At 41.5% G+C, this 20,645-nt stretch overlaps 1 protein-coding gene across 50 annotated transcripts in view; it reads right to left on the bottom strand.

The window, feature by feature from the left end:
- RIMS1 (regulating synaptic membrane exocytosis 1) overlaps positions 1–20,645 on the bottom strand; it is a 241,366-nt gene that overhangs the window by 36,225 nt on the left and 184,496 nt on the right. For 22 of the 50 annotated variants that reach the window (XM_080997895.1, XM_080997928.1, XM_080997917.1 and 19 more), the window contains 3 exons: positions 11,590–11,702; positions 7,195–7,361; positions 1,906–2,049 (listed from right to left, as the gene is read on the bottom strand). The exons of 9 other annotated variants lie outside the window; for them this stretch is intronic. In XM_080997895.1, coding sequence (XP_080854021.1) covers positions 1,906–2,049; positions 7,195–7,361; positions 11,590–11,702 — 424 coding nt within the window. The remainder of the gene's footprint in view (positions 1–1,905; positions 2,050–7,194; positions 7,362–11,589; positions 11,703–20,645) is intronic. 19 more of the 50 variants (XM_080997940.1, XM_080997938.1, XM_080997912.1 and 16 more) reach the window with 1 other exon arrangement.

Genomic DNA, 20,645 nt, shown 5'->3' with positions numbered 1-20,645 from the left:
TGCACTGGGCATAGAAATGGGGGAAAGGATCATCCGGGACCCGCAAAGTGTGCAGAAAAATTGTGCTTGGCTTAAAAGGGGTGGGAAGTCACAATGGGTGTACAGGTGAGAGCCCCCTGCTACTGGGGCTGGCAGTTAGGCTGAAAAAAAGCCAGAGATTTGCTACTAGGGTGGAATCTAGTCACATATTTAAAAAGTTGTGAAAATGCATTTTTAAAAAAATGTTTTGAAAAATATATTGGATTTGTCATAACTCACCATTGCTATCCAGGGTCACATAATGCACTTTACAACACACTTAAAATGTTTTATTTGTAGCTGCATAGCTGAGTCCTAGGTTTCCTCCAGCCAAGGGCCCGAAGTGACCCCTTTCTAAGAGGGTGGTTACCAGATTACATCCCCGTCTTCTCTCTCCTGCAAACTGTGCCAGGGCCTCACAAGTCTACACTCATAATTTTCTAGTATTATTTTTTTTAGAATGCAATGGAATTCTAGCATTTTTCCTAGTTACAATCACAGCATCTGATGCTGGTCATTAATCCCAACCAGCCATGTTGCAAATTATGTGTGTACATGCAAGGAAATATCCTGGGATCATTCACAAAACATATGAACCAGCTCATCTGTATCCTTGCAATAAGATCTAGTCTCTAAAATCAGTCACCTGGTGAAAAGACAGAGAAGCAGCATCTTACAGTGCAGTCCTAGACTTGTCTACTCAGAAGTAAGTTCAGTAGGTCTTACTCCAGGAAACTGGGTGCAGGATTACAGCCTCAAGTACTAAGGCTGCTGCTGCTGTGTGCTGACTTTAAAGTAGCCAATACATCACTAAACTGAATGCAAACACTGTCACTGTCCATTAATGCACTGGGTGTTGTTGTTTTTTACAGGCCCTGTTTATATAACAATAATGAATAAAAAAAACAACAACCCACCACCATTCTAGGAAAAGGGGGAGGGAGAGAGAGAACAAGTGAGAGGAAGATTGTACACTAGATGCCAGGCGCATCAGGGTATTGGGCTCACAGAACTTGCCAAATCAAAAGATGGCAGCTGAATATGTTTTACTTTTAATTTGCCTCATGCAATGAACTTTCTTCTGTCCCTCTTAACCCAAGTGACACCAATACCAGCCTTGTTGTATCATAGGATTGCAATCTCCACTGTGTGGGGCTTGCTTCACTGGCCTGGAATCAGTTACTTCTGAATTTTTCCATTATAAGATGGTATTTGAAGGAAAGAGAATGGACCTTTTCAAAAAATAAATAATACAGTTCTGCAGAAATTAATTGCACTATAACTCCCAAAGGCAAACCATGAGGGGAGCAAAAGGTTCATTTGAATGCACTCAGTGGGCCACAGGAAGGATAAGGGCAAAATGACTAGCTCCTACTATTTGGGCTCAAGAAAAATGAACATTCATTTCAATCGCTACAAAAGCCTATGTTAACATAGCTTTACTTTCCAAAGTAGTTCAGATTATACTTTTTATTAAGCAAAAGTGTGGGAATGACACTTGCAAAACAATATAGATGGAATAGTGAAAGGGCAGCTAACCTTTCTGTGTGGATAAGACTTACGTTTTTGTCTCATATGACCTTGTAGAATTTTCTCCTGAATTTTAGGATACCTAGATGTAATTGTAACTGAAAGTGACCACTATGAATTCAAAATTGTTGACCAGGAGGAAAACCAGGACACATCACACAATGAAGATCTCTTCTCCTTGCTCTTATTTGAGATAATAACCAAGCACGTCATAGGCTAGGACATCTAAAGTATTAAATACTCCTAAAGTATTAAATACACCTAGATAGCCCTAAAGTATTAAATACTCCTATAATTAAAATAGCAAGGACGAAGAATGAAGGAATAAATATACAAGGGAAGGAAGCTAACTTTTACCTCACATCAGCAACAGTATGCCTTCTCCTTTTCTTTTCTTCCATATTCATTTTTTTTTCTCTGTGCCCCGTCTCGCCATCTAATTCCCATGATATCCTTCTTTCTTTTTTGCCATCACTTTTGCAGCTCTCTAAGGACTTTGACCTTTTCCATAGTCAAAACATGCAGGCATGCAAAATTAAAATGTAAATAACTCAAAATAAAAATAAGGAACTACAGGCACTAGCTCTACATTCACACATTATTTTAGAGCACTACAAAGCAAGCAAGAAAAAAAGAAACAACCAACTTTGGATTTTAAAAAACAAACAAACCCAAATGCAACTTAAACAATAACATAGACCCCAGCTGGCTAATTCTAAGAAGGCAATTATTTTCTGTTTCAGGGTTTCATTCTATGAGAACTGATCTATTATTGCCGTGCAATGTTCTTCACCTTTAACAATTAACTGAACAAGAACCTTTCAATTAAGCCATTCAACCTGTCCTGTTGAACAGGGACAATTCAAAAGCGCTTTCATTTCTCATAAGCAGACCAAGAATCACAAATCTAAAGCTACTGATTGCTTTGTATGTGTTTTTTTCTCTCTTTTTTAAGTTAACAGCTCACTATCAGCTGTGTTAACTTTGCTGTCCTTAGAGATATGAACTTTTGAGATTGCAAAGTTAGATGTGTCTGCTAGGAATTCATTAACTAAAACAATTTTAAAATTATAACTCAGTAACAATAATGAATGCCTGATCTTTGCAGGACTATTGTTTTAAAATGATTTTATTTGAGTCACATATTTCTTGAATAAAATGTAAAAACCTTGAGAAGTAATTAAATATGCAAAATGTTCTATTTTTTAAAAAAAAAATAAAGCAGGGGAAAATGAAATGTCCATTCTGTATTACAACTTATATTCAAGACTTACTCAACCTCTTTCCTATCCTGAAGAAGAAAACTGCAAGGAAACTCTTTAACACTTTTATTAGGTTTCTAAAAAGGAACGAAATATACCCTTTGATCTTATAATCACTTAAGCAGTCCCAGGCTATGAATTACACTCCACTTTCACATGATTGATGCATATGAAATCTTAGTGTGTGAGGGAAGGACCTTAGCTCAATGGCAGAACATCTGCCTGGAATACAGAAGGTTTCAGGTTCAACCCCCAGAATATTCAGGTTAGGCTGCTGGCTGAAAACCTGGAGTGATTGTCAATCAGTATACACAATAATGAGGACCACTTGTCTGCTTCCATATAAGGCAGCATCCTATGCTTCTGTGCTCTGAAGTAAGCGAGATGCAGACTTCAGGGAAATAGGCTATCATTGGCTGTGACATTTATAAAAACTGATGGGGTGCAACTCCTGAGGAACTTGCTTGGCCGCATAGCACCACTGTATTGAACAGGTTTATGGACCATCCTAAATCTACAGGCTGCTGCAACCGAATGGATGGATCGCTGCTATAAGGAAGAGACAGGCTGGGAGATGGTTGGCCTTATCTATCTAGTACTCGCTGAAGTCATATCAGTTACAATATGTACGCTAATGTGCTGCTATATAACTCAATGCCATTTTCTCAGCTGTTTGAGCTCTGTCACCAGGCAGATACATTTTAACAGGAAAATCTAAACTCATGAAAATTCGGTTCAGCTCTATCAAGAGTCTCCCTCCCCAAATTTGAGGCAGAAGGTAGTTGTGGAAGGAAAATAGTCTCTTTGCTTCCCTTCCCCAGTGGAACACACAAAGACAGGTTACCTATAGCCACTGCCACTTGCTGGAGACCCAAGACCTCCCTGTACCTTGCAGTTACCAAAATTTGCATGTTTTCTCTACCTACTTGCTGAGCTTCTCTAATGTTGCTGAAACCTAGAGGTCATCAGATTTATTTATTTTTTCCATATTTATGTAAAGGTAAAGGGACCCCTGACCATTAGGTCCAGTTGTGGCCAACTCTGGGGCTCATCTCGCTTTATTGGCCGAGGGAGCCGGCGTACAGCTTCCAGGTCATGTGGCTAGCATGACTAAGCCGCTTCTGGCAAACCAGAGCAGTGCACGGAAACGCCGTTTACCTTCCCGCCGGAGTGGTACCTATTTATCTACTTGCACTTTGACGTGCTTTCGAACTGCCAGGTTGGCAGGAGCAGGGACTGGGCAACGGAGTTCACCCCGTCATGGGGATTTGAACTGCCAACATTCTGATTGGCAAGTCCTAGGCTCTGTGGTTTAACCCACAGTGCCACCCGCATCCCATATTTATATAAAGGTAAAGGTAAAGGTACCCCTGCCTGTCAGGGCCAGTCGTGACCGACTCTAGGGTTGCGTGCTCATCTCGCTCAAGAGGCCGGGAGCTGGCGCTGTCCGAAGACACTTCCGGGTCACGTGGCCAGCGTGACAAAGCTGCATCTGGCGAGCCAGCACCAGCGCCGCACACGGAAACGCCGTTTACCTTCCCGCTAGAAAGCGGTCCCTATTTATCTACTTGCACTTAGGGGTGCTTTCGAACTGCTAGGTGGGCAGGAGCTGGGACCGAACGACGGGAGCTAAACCCGCCGCGGGGATTCGAACCTCCGACCTTTCGATCAGCAAGTCCTAGGCTCTGTGGTTTAACCCACAGCGCCACCCGTGTCCCTTCTATTATTTATATACCTGCCCTCTAAAATGAGTTTTGGGACAGCTCACAAAGGGGGGGGGGAATGCAAGCTTTCAGTAAACTGATATTGCCTCCCATCACTCACTCCATGGCAGTGATACTGCAGGAGCTGTTAGCTCAAAGGCATAGGATAGCCCTTCCCAACATGGTACGCTCTGGATGTTTTGGACTATGACTTTAATCAGCCTCAGCCAGAATGGCCAATGGTTAGGGATGATGGGAGTTGTAGTCCCCATCACGCCGAGGTTGTTTGGTGTTGGACATTATGTTATTAATTAATACTAACTTATAGCTGTGCTATAATGCAGAGATGGGATTCCAGCCTATCCCATCAGATTGCTCAAGTTCTCAGGTAACATTCAGTCTCTTCTGGGCACCACAGTTCAAGAAGGACACTGACAAACTGGAACGTGTCCAGAGGAGGGCAACCAAAATGGTCAAAGGCCTGGAAACGATGCCTTATGAGGAACGGCTAAGGGAGCTGGGCATGTTTTGCCTGGAGAAGAGGAGGTTAAGGGGTGATATGATAGCCATGTTCAAATATATAAAAGGATGTCACATAGAGGAGGGAGAAAGGTTGTTTTCTGCTGCTCCAGAGAAGCGGACACAGAGCAATGAATCCAAACTACAAGAAAGAAGATTCCACCTAAACATTAGGAAGAACTTCCTGACAGTAAGAGCTGTTCGACAGTGGAATTTGCTGCCAAGGAGTGTGGTGGAGTATCCTTCTTTGGAGGTCTTTAAGCAGAGGCTTGACAACCATATGTCAGGAGTGCTCTGATGGTGTTTCCTGCTTGGCAGGGGGTTGGACTCGATGGCCCTTGTGGTCTCTTCCAACTCTATGATTCTATGATTCTCTACTCCCACCCGATCCCCCCCAAAAGAAAAACCAAATACCATTTTTTCATTAAAAAGAGCCAGAGGGTGGGATTTTTTTTGAATGCTTTCAATATGTTCTGAGTTAATGATTTGCAATAGCTGCTACCTGGAAAATCTCTGAAAAGCTGGTAAAGCTAGGAGATAGAAGGCCACAATCTTAATTAATGTTGAATAAATGTTGGAGTGTTGACAATATATTTTGTAATAACAACAAAACTTTTAGCTTCATGTTAAAAGCAAAACAAAACATATTAACCTGAATTTATGATGCTCCTAAAATGACAGAGGAACTAGGCAGTAACAAAGCAAAAGGATTTTGACCCTACAATATTTTATTTATTTATTTCATAAAAATTTATATACCACTCGATTGTAGAAAAAAACACAAAGCAGTGGCAAACATATGGCATGCAGAACAAAATGTATACTTGTTGCAACTATTATTCTACAAATATGACTGTTGCAGGATCTCAGGCAACTGAATACATTGCTTCTGTTCAATCCAACCTTTTCAATCACTACAGTGGTGCCTCGCAAGACAAAATTAATCCGTTCCGCGAGTCTCTTCGTCTAGTGGTTTTTTCGTCTTGCGAAGCAACCCTATTAGCGGCTTAGCGGATTAGCGCTATTAGCGGTTTAACGGCTATTAAAGGCTTAGCGGCTTAGCGGCTAAAAGGCTATTAGCGGCTTAGAAAAAGGGGGGGGGGGAGCGAAAAAAATCTCAAGACTCGCAAGACATTTTCGTCTTGCAAAGCAAGCCCATAGGGAAATTCGTCCTGCGAAGCGCATCGAAAAATGGAAAACCCTTTCGTCTAGCGGGTTTTTCGTCTTGCGAGGCATTCGTCCTGCGGGGCACCACTGTACTATGGAAGACAGCTTAGGACACCTTTAAATGTTACCCTGGTCACATAGGACATTCTTTTTTCCATGTCTGGCTCCTGTGCAGATGGGATGATGTTTGAAAGAACCAGCCTCACATAGAGAATTCAAGTGTGCAGTCCCCTGCTGGGAGGAGGTGAGGAGAAGACCCACCCCACCGACTCTCTGCTAGTGTGGTTGCATCATTTAAGCACTACTTCAACCACATGGCAGCCACTCACAGGAAAGTGGGTCCCATGCAACCATGGTTAGATTTAAAGGTCTACAAAGACACATCAAGAAAAGGACACTATCTAAGAAGTTCGTACTGCATGTGCACAAACATTCCATAGGGTTAACTGGCTGCAATACAAAAAACAAACAAAGAAAGAAAAAGCTTCCCTTGTGGGACTATAGGGCCCCATTGATTATGTTAAGACGAATGGCTTGAAATTTTAATGAAATATATGGAACGCCTTTCAAAGAAAATGTTGGTATTTCAAAAGCATTCCTGAAACTTTGATTTCCATATCAGTTCAGAGGTGAAGTCCATTGAATTCATTGGGGCTTACTCCCCGGTAAAGTGTGGTTTTGGCTTGTAGCCTTGGTTTCATAAAGCCTTTGAGACTGCAAGCTCCTGTACCCAACAGTATTTAATTTCCTCTTCATAATAAATGATTGTATGACTATGGCTTTGCAATAAATGATTCTGTTAAAGTTCTGGTTTTTAAGCTGACCCACTATTGATAGCTGCTCAGATTTTGTTTTGCTGCTTCAGCAGTCATAATCCAAAGTTTGAGTTTCCTTTTTTCCTCTGCCCCCCCTTGCAACTAGCAATTGCTGTTTGTATATGCGCGTAAAGAATCGACTATTTGAAATATCTATATATGTCTACATTGCAAACTCACCTGATTCTGCCCCTCGGGCGCTCTGATTGCTCTGACATAAAGCTTGTGCTGCTGAGACGTGAGGCACTGCTGGCACGGGAAATGGCTGACACATCACTGACATCACTATCTGATGATTTGGCAGAGACGTTATCACAACTTCTGTACTGATCTGCTTGTATGTTATACTAAAGAGTTAAAAGAGAAAGTTTGAGTTCTCTTGACACAGTGTGAGGGAGGGAAAAGCTTCATGGTGACACTGGTAAACTCCAGAAAATTTCTATCATCATCATCATTATTATTATTGAAAGAAACCCCCAAAATAACGTTTTATTTTGCCAGACCAGTACAGGGAACCCTGGCAGAGGAAGAGGAGTGCGGGGGGAGCGTACCACCCCCGGCAGCGCGATCCCGGTGGGGTGCCATTGCGGCTGCTCCACCGCCTGCGCTGGACGCCACGCCCCTGTGGGCGGCATGCCATGCCCCCAGGATGCGCACCACGTCCCCAGGACACACGTCAGCCCTGCCCCCGCCTGCTCTCCGCCCCCCGGTGCCAGAGCATGAAGCTCCACCACTGACAGGGAATAGTTCTCAGAATATAACAAATGGCTCAGGGGCCAGTTTTCCTCAATAATAATAATAATAAATGGCCTCGCTTATAAATGATTTCAGTTCTAAGTAGTTCTATACCAGCCTTCCCAAACCTGATGTGCTCCAGCTTCTTTGGACTACAATTCCCATCAGCCCCATCATGGCTATGCTAGCTCAGTTGTAGTCCAAATCACCTGGAGGGCCCCAGCTTGGTGAAGGCTCTCTAAAGTTGCTATGAATAAACAAGAAACCAACTACTGGGTAGCATTGTGCCAAGGAGTCTCATAAGATGATATTAGCATTCTCATTTTCAGCATTGGCCTGGTGGCATTTATTTATTTTTTTAAATTTCTGTTGACAATAGTAGCATTTTAGCATGTTGACAACCTTCAAGGGCTGTATTAATTGAAGATATAAAACTGAGGGGTTGATAAGTGATGATGACATCTGCTTTATGTTTATACCCCATAAAGAAGCTTCTAGGCAGACATTTAGCATGCCTGGATACCCACAACCCTAGGAGGAGCTTTGCTGGTCCCTGTGCTGTTCCTAACATTTGATGAGCCCATACAGAATGGCTCGTTATGGGGAATACAAATGTCTATTCCTGCTTATACTGTCAGAAAACAGTGTACTACACCAGTACTGGCAGTTACTACTTACTAGCACAAATGTTCAGAATGTGTACAAAGTCCAATTCAGCTGAAAGAGCATTTCAGCCCTTAAATATCCAATTGACCCCTGCACTTGGCAGGAGAGGGTCTCCTGCAGATGCCATCTTATCAGGAGGTCCATTCCATATTATGTCGGAATCAGGCCTTTAACACAGTAGCACCTACCCATTGGAATTCTCAGTTGGTTAGAGTGTGGTGCGGATAACACCAAGGTTACAGGTTCAATCCCATATGGGACAGCTGCATAGTCCTGCATGGCAAGGGGTTGGACTAGATGATTCTCAGGGTCCCTTCCAGCTCTCTAATTCTATGATTCATTCTATGAATTCCCTCCTGCTACATATTAGAGAGGTGCCATCTCTACTGTCCTTTCACTGTTCCCCAAAGACCATATACTCTTTCAACAAGACTTTTAAGTAGAGCCCTTTATCCCAGTCCACATCTGTATTGGAAGTATTTTTAACTTACTGGGTGTTTTTTATTCTTATTGTTTTTTTAAAAAATGTTTCTATTGTTTTTATATATGGAATTATTTTTAAATGATTTATATGTGGAACTGTTCTTAACTGTTTTCATGCTTTTCTTGCTTTATGGTTGCTTTTGCTTTATTTTATAATTGTATATTTTATTGTTGTAACCCACCCCGGAACTTTACGGTAACGTAAAGTTATTTAATTAGGTAAATAACCTAATTAAATAAATAAGCATAATGGCAGTCAGCATTGTTAACAATGGCGGCTATTAACACCTAGCTGTGCACATTCATGTACTGAAACCAGTGGGAACTGCATGGATTTCAGTAAGACATGAACACACATACCTACAAAATAGACTACAGCTAATACTTGGTACTGTACCTTGGGAAAGATGCACAGATTTTTAAGTATAATGTTAAGGTATGAAGTAAAGCTGATAGCATCTATTGCACATCATAGGGATTTTAGTCCTAAAATTATAATAGCCAGCTACATTTGAAAACTGAAGCAACCTGTTCAAAGAGTATTCTCTTGAGTTGAAATGTACTGGAAATATTTAGATGTACTAAGCTTTCATATGCTCATAGATGTCTTTTGCTATTTTGTATATCAGCCCCCCCCCCTTTTGTTGAACTTATCTCATAAGCTATGCAACAAAAATCTTAACAATGGCTATGGTAAGTTAAACAAAGGTGGGGGCTCCCAAAGACGAGCTCGCACATTGTTCCTTCGTGGTCTTTTTAAACCGCTGTACTGTGCTGAACTACCGGTAAATCAAGGTTTGGCTTAGCATAACATCCAAGCCTGGGCTTGTGGTTGACCTCTCTCCTCACTAGCCCAGCTGTTGTAGCCAAGAGATTCCGGGACAATGTACATATGTGCATAGAAAGCATCACAAATATTAAATACAGCAGTAATAACATAAATAATACCCAGCCCACTAAAATACAGATATATCTGAGCAGTGAGAAAGCATAGTACAAAAATTTCTCCACCCTGGCGTATATTTAAAAATGTTGCTTCTCCCAAAATCTCCAGCTTATAATGGAGTGCAAGAACCATTATGCAGATATAATTAAGATCAGCCTCATTATGTGCCCGACAGATTTCAGAATGAACCCAGGGTTCCACTGTTTAACGTCTCCAATCTAAGCCTAAACTAAAATGGGGAACATCTTTTCATAAAGTATCCAAGCCCCTGTGAAAAGGGACTCTCCTTTGGCAAACTTTTTGGAGTAAATATGCACACAGGGAGAACTTTATACATTATACAGGAGCAGGTGGAAAGACACGTGCTCCAGCATTATCAAGGCAACTAGATGTTGCTCCATTTTGTGACATTATACTGTGAGAGGCAATTCAAGTATCCTCAGAGTACAAGAGGCAATTAAAGTATCCTCAGAGTGCAGGAGAAGAGGAAACATTTGCTTTGGCAATGCAGGGATATACTGAATTCCTCCCAGTAAGGTAACTGTTGTTTTGCTTGCCCTCAGTAATGATATTGCAAGCAAAATTTGATTGGCTATGTAGTGTCTTGATGTTATCTTCCATACTCCATGATTATTGTTGGGGATATATATATATATATATTCATTCTGTTCTACAGAAGAAGGACTGAAGGTTCCTGCCTGAAATGCAAGCCCAGCATCAAGGCAAACTACAGTCCATGTTAGATGTAGTTTTGCATACAACCTAATCTAGTACAGGGAGCAGCTGCAGAAACGGTAGTAAGCATACTGGGGCAATGTCTCTCAAATATTCCACCCTCTCATCTTGCTCATTTTCCCTGTTCTGATTAATGAATTGTCACGTTTCATTGGTAGGCTTGTTTTTCTTTAAAAAAATGAAAGAAAAACCCCCATGAACACTGAAATCTTAAATTTAATAATCTAGTAAACACTTATAAATCAAATCAACCATTCCAAGCCTTGCTCTGTATCTCCAAGAGGCAAGACACTTATTCCAGTTATTCCAATTACTGTATTTTTCGCCCTATAGGACGCACCATCCCATAAGGCGCACCTAGTTTTTTGGGGGGGAAATAAAGGGGAAAAAATTATTCCCCCCCAGGCGCGGAGCTGGGGCGGGGGAAGCCCAAGCTTCCCCCGACCCCAGCCCCCAGAACAGGCAACTCTCCGCAAGCCGTGGGAGCCCGGTCCCAGGCTCCCACGGCTTGCAGAGAGCTGCGTGAAGCCTGGAGAGTGAGAGGGGTCGGTGCGCACCAACCCCTCTCGCTCTCCAGGCTTCAGCGAAAGCCTGCATTCGCCCCATAGGACGCACACACATTTCCCCTTCATTTTTGGAGGGGAAAAAGTGCATCCTATAGGGCGAAAAATACAATATACCAAATATCTACCTAAGAGAAAAACATCAAACACAAATAGGCAAATAACTCTTGCCACTTTCTTGTGAAGTCAGAAAGCCCCTCTGGGGTGATTCTACAGCTCCCATTACATAGGAATAAAGACAACTGTAGCAAGACAACTGTTTCAGGAGCTTCTGATGCTTCTGATGCGCTTTAAAAACTGAATGGATCAAATTATGCCCCCAAAATAAAGTTAGCATTTGTAGTGACTTCAAGTCTTCCTAGAAACTTTTGCGTTAGATGGTATTTTAAATCAAGGTTTCTCCTTCCCCTTTCCAAATAAAGTATTATATTTTAACACTAACTTTACCTTAGTATATTGCTCACGTTCAAGTTCTTGACTAGAACCAGACTCTGTTGTCTGGTTATAACGGTGCATTTTCATTTTCATCTGTCTCGTTCGTTCCTCCACTACTAAATTTGCTGTAAAAACACATAATGGAAGCCTATTAAAAAGAGACGAAAAACTTTTAAAGAAACAAATGGTTTACATGCAACTTAGACCTTATTTCAACTTGAACAAGAAGTATTCAAACAACAAAAAGAAGCAATGTGTGTACACAAGACATAGGCATGCTAACGTTAATATAATGATTTGCTTGCAAATATTTGTATGATTCTAAAATTGCTACATAATTATAGGTGGTACAATAGATTCTAAACCAGGAAAAGAACATTTGCTTGTTTAAAGCTGATAAATCTTGGCAGTACAGTTGACCCACAAATTATGCAGGGGATACATTATGGGGACAGAGCATAAAGCCAAAATCGTGTATAATCAAATCACATTGGGTGCAATGGCGGGTGGGATTGCCAAAATTCCCCCCCCAGATGCCCACCCGCTTTCTATTTATTTATTTGCCAAGCTTGTAAAGCTGAATGTGCACAAGTTAAATGTGTGTAGGTTGCGAGTCTACTGTATCTGTAGAATTGTAGCATTCAATCATCTTAACATAAATATAACTATACTTCGTTATCCTATTCAAAATAACACTATGCAATGCTTGCAAGTGTGATAGATGTGGGTTCAGACAATCATTGCACTGGCTTCTATACAACTAACTGGCTAAGGCCCCAGTCTTAGTCTATGCTAAAGTCTGGAAAAGGAGCATTTTTACACCTCACACTTAAACCCTTCGTAAGAGAAGCTGGCATTTCAGAAAGAAAGCCAAGCTGTGGCTTGTATTCAGCTAAGTTGAAATTAATGGATCTAACTTAGGCATGTTTAATTAATTTAAGTGTCACCTCTGAATAACAGTTGAATACCATCCTGTACGTAGCCTCTTCAGACTTTGATTTGAGTATTTGATTTACAGTTATTATATCACATTATATCACTCACTAATTGGGCCTGAGTGACAGACTCACTCACTCACTCACTTACAAGGCTATCAAAATTGATAGGTTACTTCTCAAACAGCTACAATCTTGAAATCAGGTGCACACGCAGCCTGATGCAATCTACATCTCCTCACAAAACTGGTGACTCAATGTATACCCCAAAATGTTCAAACCACTCATGTACCATATACAGGCAAGGTACTCTGATTACTCAAAGAGCCTGACGTGGACGTTAGCGTACCACTCTCAGAAAATAGGGGGCTCAAAGTATATCCCTCAAATGGTCAAGGTGTTTCCAGTTGTTTCAGGAAGCAGACATGTAAAAATACACAAGGTCCAATTTTCATAGAGTCTGTCTGGATTTTTTTTTCTCATAAAGGTTGCCTACAATTGTGTATTTTGATTTCAGAGGTTACAGATTCACCCAATTTGTGATAACTGATTTTACACAACAAGAGTATTATCAAAACACTGAGTAAATCACATTATTTTCTGTTACAATGATATACAAAAAGATGTTTTATTAAGGAGATACACAATGCAAATGTGGCAAAATCTAACCTTAATAGTTAGATTTCTCTCTCTCTCTTCAATAATGTTTTAATTTGGTAAAGTATATAAAGTCATTTAAACTACAGCATGCAACAATAAATCAATGAGCAATATTAAAGAACAGCACATATTTAGCTTTAAATTTAATACTGCCTAATTTTCCACATTCTTAGTCACAAAACCATGTTTTTAGTTGTAAAACTCCATTTAGTAAACAGAACAAAAAGAAACAGTGCCTCAAAATATTAATCTACTTTTTCAGATTCATGTCCCCTCTCTCATACAAACCCAACTTTATCTGGAAAATGCCCCAAGAAACATATTTAGATTGCTTGCTATATAGTTACTTGTGCTGAAGTCTCAATGAAACTACATGGTGCCGTCTGTACCAGATCTAAAACACTGAAGTGTTTATTACATGTGCAGCATGTTATGGTGTTGTTGTTTTAAAAAAAAAAACATTTTCTGTCTCTGTTATTGTTATGTTGAGCTGCTAATATTACTTTTCTGCACACTGCACTGTTCAATCACGTTGGAAAACAGCATGTGGTTGAAATAAATTAAAGAATTGTAGGCTATTCCATATGCTTCTTTATTACCTACAAATGCAATGATCCTCAAACTGCAGATAGCAGGTTCCAATATGAATGTATTTATATGAAAATAATGTGAGTTTATTAACTGAATTGTAGATTGTGTATTAGAAACTCTTGTCTTTCAAATTCCCTTTCAGGAAGCCTGATCAACAAGATATCTTTTCTATAGAGAGCAAAGGTGAACAACCTGCAGCCAATGGTGCAGTCCCCAACCTCATTTTATATGCCCCCCCAGAACTTTCCGGAGTTGCTCTACTCTTCTATCCCAGTGGAATGGAGCCCCTTTCTAACTGTTCACATCCTCCTTAATGTTCCTGGTTTTAAGAAGTGCTTTCCTCTTTCTGCACAATTGCAGAAAATTTGGAAGAGGTGGTGTTACATTTAAGAAAAATATACTGATGGGTTTTAACTAACATTTCCCTGGTTGTATGACTTTGCAAAAATAAGTCATTGTCCCCCAAATCATTGAGAACAATTTAGGGTTGTTCTGCCTTGTATATGTGTGCGTGTAGCACATTAAATCTACTTCCACTTGCTTTTTAGATGGAAAAAAAGATTCATTGGCCTAATGGACTTGAAGAAAACATATGTATGCTTATATGAAAGTAATTTCATCAACCCAGTTGGGCTTACTTCTGTGTAGAGCTCCACAGGGGTAGGAGCTGGTTAAAACTGAGTAAGAGTGATCTTTATTCTTTATGAATTTAATCTTTATTAATTAATTCAATACACATTTGTCTCTTGCTATGTCCACCAATGGCATGTGGCCTCCAACCAATTACCCTTGAAGATATGGGGGCTTTGATAGAAAAAACAAGGTTGCCTATCCCTGCTAGAGAGTAACCATGCTCATTTGAACATGAAAAATAACTTATCTGTCGTTCAAATAAATGATTTAGTGTGTTCCCCAACCAGTTCAAATAGTCCCAGTTACATGGCCAACTGTCAGAAATCCATCTTGGTGTGGCGAGCAAGAGTAGCCTGTTAGCAGTGGCGGAGTTTCAAGCTCTGGCAGGGGGGTGGAGAGCAGGCGAGGGCATGGCTAATGCACTCCCAGGGGCATGGCTCCCAGCACAGGGGAGGGGGACTGCGATAGCACCCCACCGGGATCGTGCCGCCAGGGCAGTGCGCTCCCCCCGCACCCCTGCTCCTCCGCCAGTGCCTGTTAGATGATTCGTAATGGAATCATTGCAGGCATGCCATAGCAAGCACAAAACAAAACTGGCTGTAGAGTTGGATAGGTGAACTGGAAAGGAGGAGGAGGTCAGTATCAGATGTGGTGGGACAGCAGTGCTCAGCTGCATTACTGTTGCTGACCAGGATGTAGAGGAGTAAGGTCAGCATGGTGCTAATGGGCTGACGAAGCCAAACCAGTGCTCCTGCTAGTGTGTTTGCACCACACTAATCTCACTGCCACCTTTTTCCTTCCTTCTAGGTCTTAGTAAGCAGGAGTGACACAACTTACTGGAAGTCAGGTGAGCAGTGCCACCCTGCCATGCTGCCCATCACTGGTTTGGGACTATGTGAGTGCAAGAAAAATAAAGTCAACAGCAACAAGGAGAAGAAAGAAGTCACACTGCTTGTCAAAGTGCAGGTCTTGAGTTATAAATATCTAACTTTAGAGAAATACAGTCAGGACACAGCTAGAAGACACTCAAGGCCTGATGAATATATGGGGGATACTATGAAAAATGGGGAGAGAAACCTATTACCTGGCTTTCAGGAGTTTAGTCACTATCTGAATGAATACTGAATGAAACTGAAACATTGACTCTAGAGCAGTGTTTCCCAACCTTGGGGCTCCAGCTGTTTTCGGACTACAACTCCCATAATCCCTACCTAGCAGGACCAGTGGTCAGGGATGATGGGAAGTGTGGTCCGAAAACAGCTGGAGTCTCAAGGCTGGGAAACACTGCTCTAGAGGACCACCTCATATGATCTGGCTGCCATGGGGGAAGCCACCTGAAATCACTTCTGTGTGGTCTTTCGTGTACACTGCAAGCAATTTCATGCGCACCAGCTCACACTTCCCAGATCTGGCCCTACCACATGGCTTCTTTCCATACTCCAGCAAGCTATAATTAGAAACAGTAATTTATGCATGGTGCCTAGCACAGTGACGGGTGTGGTATGAGTAATCAAAATGATGATGATGAAGAATAGGCATGGTATTAGCAATTAAAATTATGATGATGATGATTAGCAATAAGAATGACATGAATTGTTTTGAAAAAAATTAAGCTGCAGCATAGATAGAAATCGCACTGTGGGGACCAGTCCATAGGATGACATGAAGTGCATGAAACTGCTGGCCCTGTAGACCAGCTGCCATGAGAAGGAAGTTTCAAGCAGCCTCTACATGGCAGCCATATTGTGAGAAACACTTTATTACCCTTGCCTATTAACAGACTGTGGGTGGTAGAATTAGATGTATGCTTTCTCTTTCTTTCTCATAATTTAGTAGCAGGAAGTTATCAGAAATCTACAGCCCAGTTCCTACACTTAGCAGGCTTGCAATACTCTTCATGCATTAGAGAAACAGGCATGCCCTCCACAAATGAGGTTGATGCTCCGATTTGCATGCTGTTTTTACAAAAGAGGTGAAGATCATACAAATCATGTTTGCATGTACAAATTTCCACATAGCTTCACATAATATAGCAGGTGCTTGGTGGATGAGAGGGGCATCTACCTCTGCTGCCCCACCATGTAGACGAAACTAACTTTTTTTAGGTGTACGGCAGCCAAAAAGAAAAGAAAGCAACTCTGAAAATATGTCTGCTATAAAACAGGCAGGCGCATTCAAAGTGTGTATGTAATGAAGCTGAAAATAGTTCTCTGTTGTGAAGATATGAATGGGTGTGTGCGCACGCTCAATAGGATTAACATAAACAGTTGGAAAAATCTGAATGACTTAATAGAGCTAAATTGGATCATAGTTAGTACCACTTTTAACAGTGCAAATTTCAGTGCTTAATCCCTCCTCCAGTTGAACACAAGTGAGGATATGATTGCTTATGGTCAAAGTTAGATGGACAAATACTGCAGAAAAGAGTAGGCTTCCTTCCTTCTGGAGTCTACGATGCACATTTCTTCTTTGCTTGCTTTCGTAGCACAGGTTCGTCTGGAACCTGTATCTTTCCAGGTGTTGTTGAACTACAGCTGCCTGCAGAACAGCCAGTGTCTTGGATGACTTCTAGGTCCAGTTGACTTGTATGAGGAGATTCACTGTCATAGTCACATTTGTTTGATCCTTTTACAGACAGCGTGCTCTTGTCATCTTGATAAGGGTATACATGAAAACTCTGTTGTCTCAAACCACAACCCAAACCAGAATCTTAGTCAATATTATGGGTGAGGGAGAGTTATCAAAGGACAAGGCATCATACTGATAGTAATGGATGATGAAGCAGAAGTGATAAAATTTCCAGTCATCGGTTCTTACTGGAATGAGAACACACACATTTTTAGGATCTACAGGTGCTGTCAAACTAACTCATAGAATACTGGGAGCCACCTGCCAAAGGTTCTCCATCTCAATGTATCAGGGTCTGATGAATTTGTTTAGGCAGTTTTTGCTTACAATGTGTCTTGCTCTCCCATCTATTGAATAGGTGTGAGCGCCATGCTGAATGTTTGACCTCTGTTCCACAACTGTGTGTGCAGCAACTGTTGGATTATCCCTTTTACCACCCTTTACTTTGTCAGATTTCCTGGAATGGGGCAAACTACAAACCAGCCCCTTGAGTACCACCTTGGTTTCAGTGCTGGGGTTGCAGCTGTTTCTGAAGGGCTGTATCCATTCCAAGGCAACCTTGGTTAGCCACATACTGGCCCTTGGGCACACATGTATCAGCCATATTTCTTGCAGAGATGTATGTGTGGGTTTGCTATGCACCAATTCAATTGGTCATTGTTTTAGTAGCTAGACTGGCAAAATGCATTGTGGGCTATAAGGTTTGTTAGAAGGACAAAGGAAATGCTTGTGGTGCCTGAGAGAAGAGTCACAAGTCCACTCCAGGTGACTAAAAAGAAATTACAAACTTTGTTTCTAGCCACTTTAGGTGGGAAGCTGGGAAGCTGGGAGGCTGCTGTGGCAATTAGCTTTTCTGCTCAGTCATCCTAAAAAAAAGGGACTGGAAAAACCGATGAGCTGGTGCTTGGGTACACTTACTCACAAGTAGACAGTTGGTTGTGCTATAGAATTTTCTTCTCTTTTCTTCCCTTCTTGGGTCCATGGTGCAAAGGCAGCAGACAACAGATGAAAGGCAGAGGCCTTCCTGACTACCTTTTTTCGTCCTGCCACTCTGGCTTATGGTATGATGTCAGGCAAGCCGACAAGAACGCACCTCTCCATTAGATCAAAATGGTGGTTGGGAGACTATGCAGACCATCTCAGCCTAGCATTTCTAGGGGCTAAGGCTGACCTGGAGGAGGAGCTGCTTACCTGATGGCTTTCCTTGGTAACTGTGCTCTACTAGCCCAAACAACATCCCTGACAAGTCTCCAGGAAGAGGCACCTATGACAGAAACAGTTGCCTTCTGCCTCAGCAGCTTGGCTTGTTAAGCCAGGGCAGTTCAGGTTTCAAGTTCTCTGTATACAAACCATTTCTAGTACAGGTAACAAGTATCTTATGCTTATTTTACTTACACAATTATAGCTTTGTGTAGGTGTGTGGGGAAAATCAATAAATAAATGGAGAATTGTGAAACCCACTCTCTATTTATTTACCCACTTCTACCCACAGTCCAGGCTTACCTGGCTTTGGGAAAGTGGCATGGGGGCTCTGGCAGTATCCCAGAGCCCTTGCACAGCCTTCACAAAGCTGGGTGAGACTCCAGGTTTTGAGAAGAAGGCTCAAAGGCCCTCCAGCCACCTTCTCAACGCCAGGTAAACAGCCCTATACCTTGCAGGGGGCAGCGGTTCTGTGGGTTTCTGGATCTACACATGTTTGTGTTTACATGTGGATTCCCGGAACTGAACCTTTGCATAAGATGCGAGTTACCTGTATACATGTTGCAAAAACCCTCTATAGATTTGATGCAATGATAAATTGTAAATTCATGATCCTCTTGACTCTTGAAATTTGTAACGAGTATGGAACGTTCCCAAAATGTTAGAAAATTTCCTGGAATCTCCAAAACGTCTTTGTTGCAAAACTTGAATGGATTTCTAATAAATATTCAGAAATAATCGCAAACATTAGTTCATTTCTAGCTTATTATTCCTGAATCTTGGGGAGGGGTACATAGTCTCACATTCCATGCTCCAGTCACTTCTCTAGTCCATGGATGCACTCTCCATTTGCAAACTCTTGTGTTCGTCTACATTGAGGAACCACAAGCACACCTTCCAAGGTCCCATGAATACTTCCTCATTGGCTCATCAGAGTCCTCCTTATCTGTCTCCAACTGTATTCATCAATTCCCACCACCCAACACTAAATTCAAGGTGCAGCTAAGGCTCAAAGGAAGCTATAGCACTTTTACATTATCTTCTATAACCCCATTGGTCATTGGTTTGGGATGCACACAATTTTGATGTTCTTTCAGCATTTCTCCTCTGAGCCTCTTATGTATTCTAGAAATTACCTGAGGGGAAGAGCAGACATTTGTTTTTCTGTTTGTTTCTCTCAAGGTTTCCCTATAGAAGACCAAATCCTTTATTTTGGATCCACATGCTAGTCCTTCCCATTCAGCATGTTATGGTGGTACACATAGTGTTCTTGTTTACCAATGGAAGAAAAATAGTACTCATTCCAGACTGACAAGCAGACTGAACAACTTGACCCAGCCGAACAGCCATGTTTTATTGTCTCCCAGGTATTTAGAACCCCCCCCCCTGTTTTTTCAGTCTCAGTCAGGCAGCTCAATCTCAGTCAGTGAGTTATTTGTGGGGACACAAGTTGTGCACTCTTAAAATTATTGTGAGCTGGTTCTGGAGGACTCCAGTATATCAAAACCCATCACCTTATCCAAACCCCCAGAAGAACATTCAAAGGTAGAGATAAACCTAAGCCAATGCCACACTTATTTTTTACAGTATGCATCAGCAGTCATTAGGTTTCCTGTCTTAACAGTAAACTTCTTAAAAAGCATCCAGAGACATATGTATGCATTTCTAATTATTTATATTTTGTATTTGTACTTTTCATTGTATTTATATTTTGAGTAATACTTGTCTCTTGTATACTACCCTAGAAAAAAGCCCCACTGGGTTTAATAGGATTTACTCCCAGGTAAGGATAGCACTTCAGCCACTATCACTTTTAAGGGTGACTTAATTTGATGTAGATATAACATGGAGTCCTGCTACAGAGCCATTTATAAATCATGGCACAATCACCACACATCTCTCAGCTTTTTAAAATCTAGTCCTGTAGCAGAAAACAGCATGAGAGCCATCTCCAGCTCCACAGGGTGAGATTGAGGGGTTCTCAATAGCAAGAATTTGTACACCATCCTCAGTGACAAGAGGAAATAAAACATTGGCATATGCATGGTTATAACAGATTTCATTCAAAACAATACCAGAGGTAACTGATGCATTTGGAGACAGAGATAGTTATACTCCTTATCTGCTAACTATAGCTCTCTTCACTCATGTGCAAAATTTACAATAAATGTGTTGAGGAGACAGGCCTTCCAGTGTCAATGCACTCATGCCGTCCATTCCCAATGTTCTGATAGCCTTTGGGGGTGGGGATAGGAAACACCTATGCTGATACAGTTGTAGGTCTCTACAACTCCCTTTCACACGTCTAACATGTCTGCATGGACATTAGGGTGAGGTGGAGTGATAATGTCAGGGTGGGGCCCAGTGGGGCCTGGTCCCATCCCATGCATTATTGTACACATGGGGCACACATGACAAGGG

The sequence above is a fragment of the Podarcis pityusensis genome (genome assembly GCF_964106645.2).
Source record: "Podarcis pityusensis genome assembly, chromosome: 3".
Lineage (NCBI taxonomy): Eukaryota > Metazoa > Chordata > Lepidosauria > Squamata > Lacertidae > Podarcis > Podarcis pityusensis.
The sequence above is the reverse complement of the archived record's forward strand: the minus strand, read 5'-3'. Positions and strand labels throughout refer to the sequence as shown.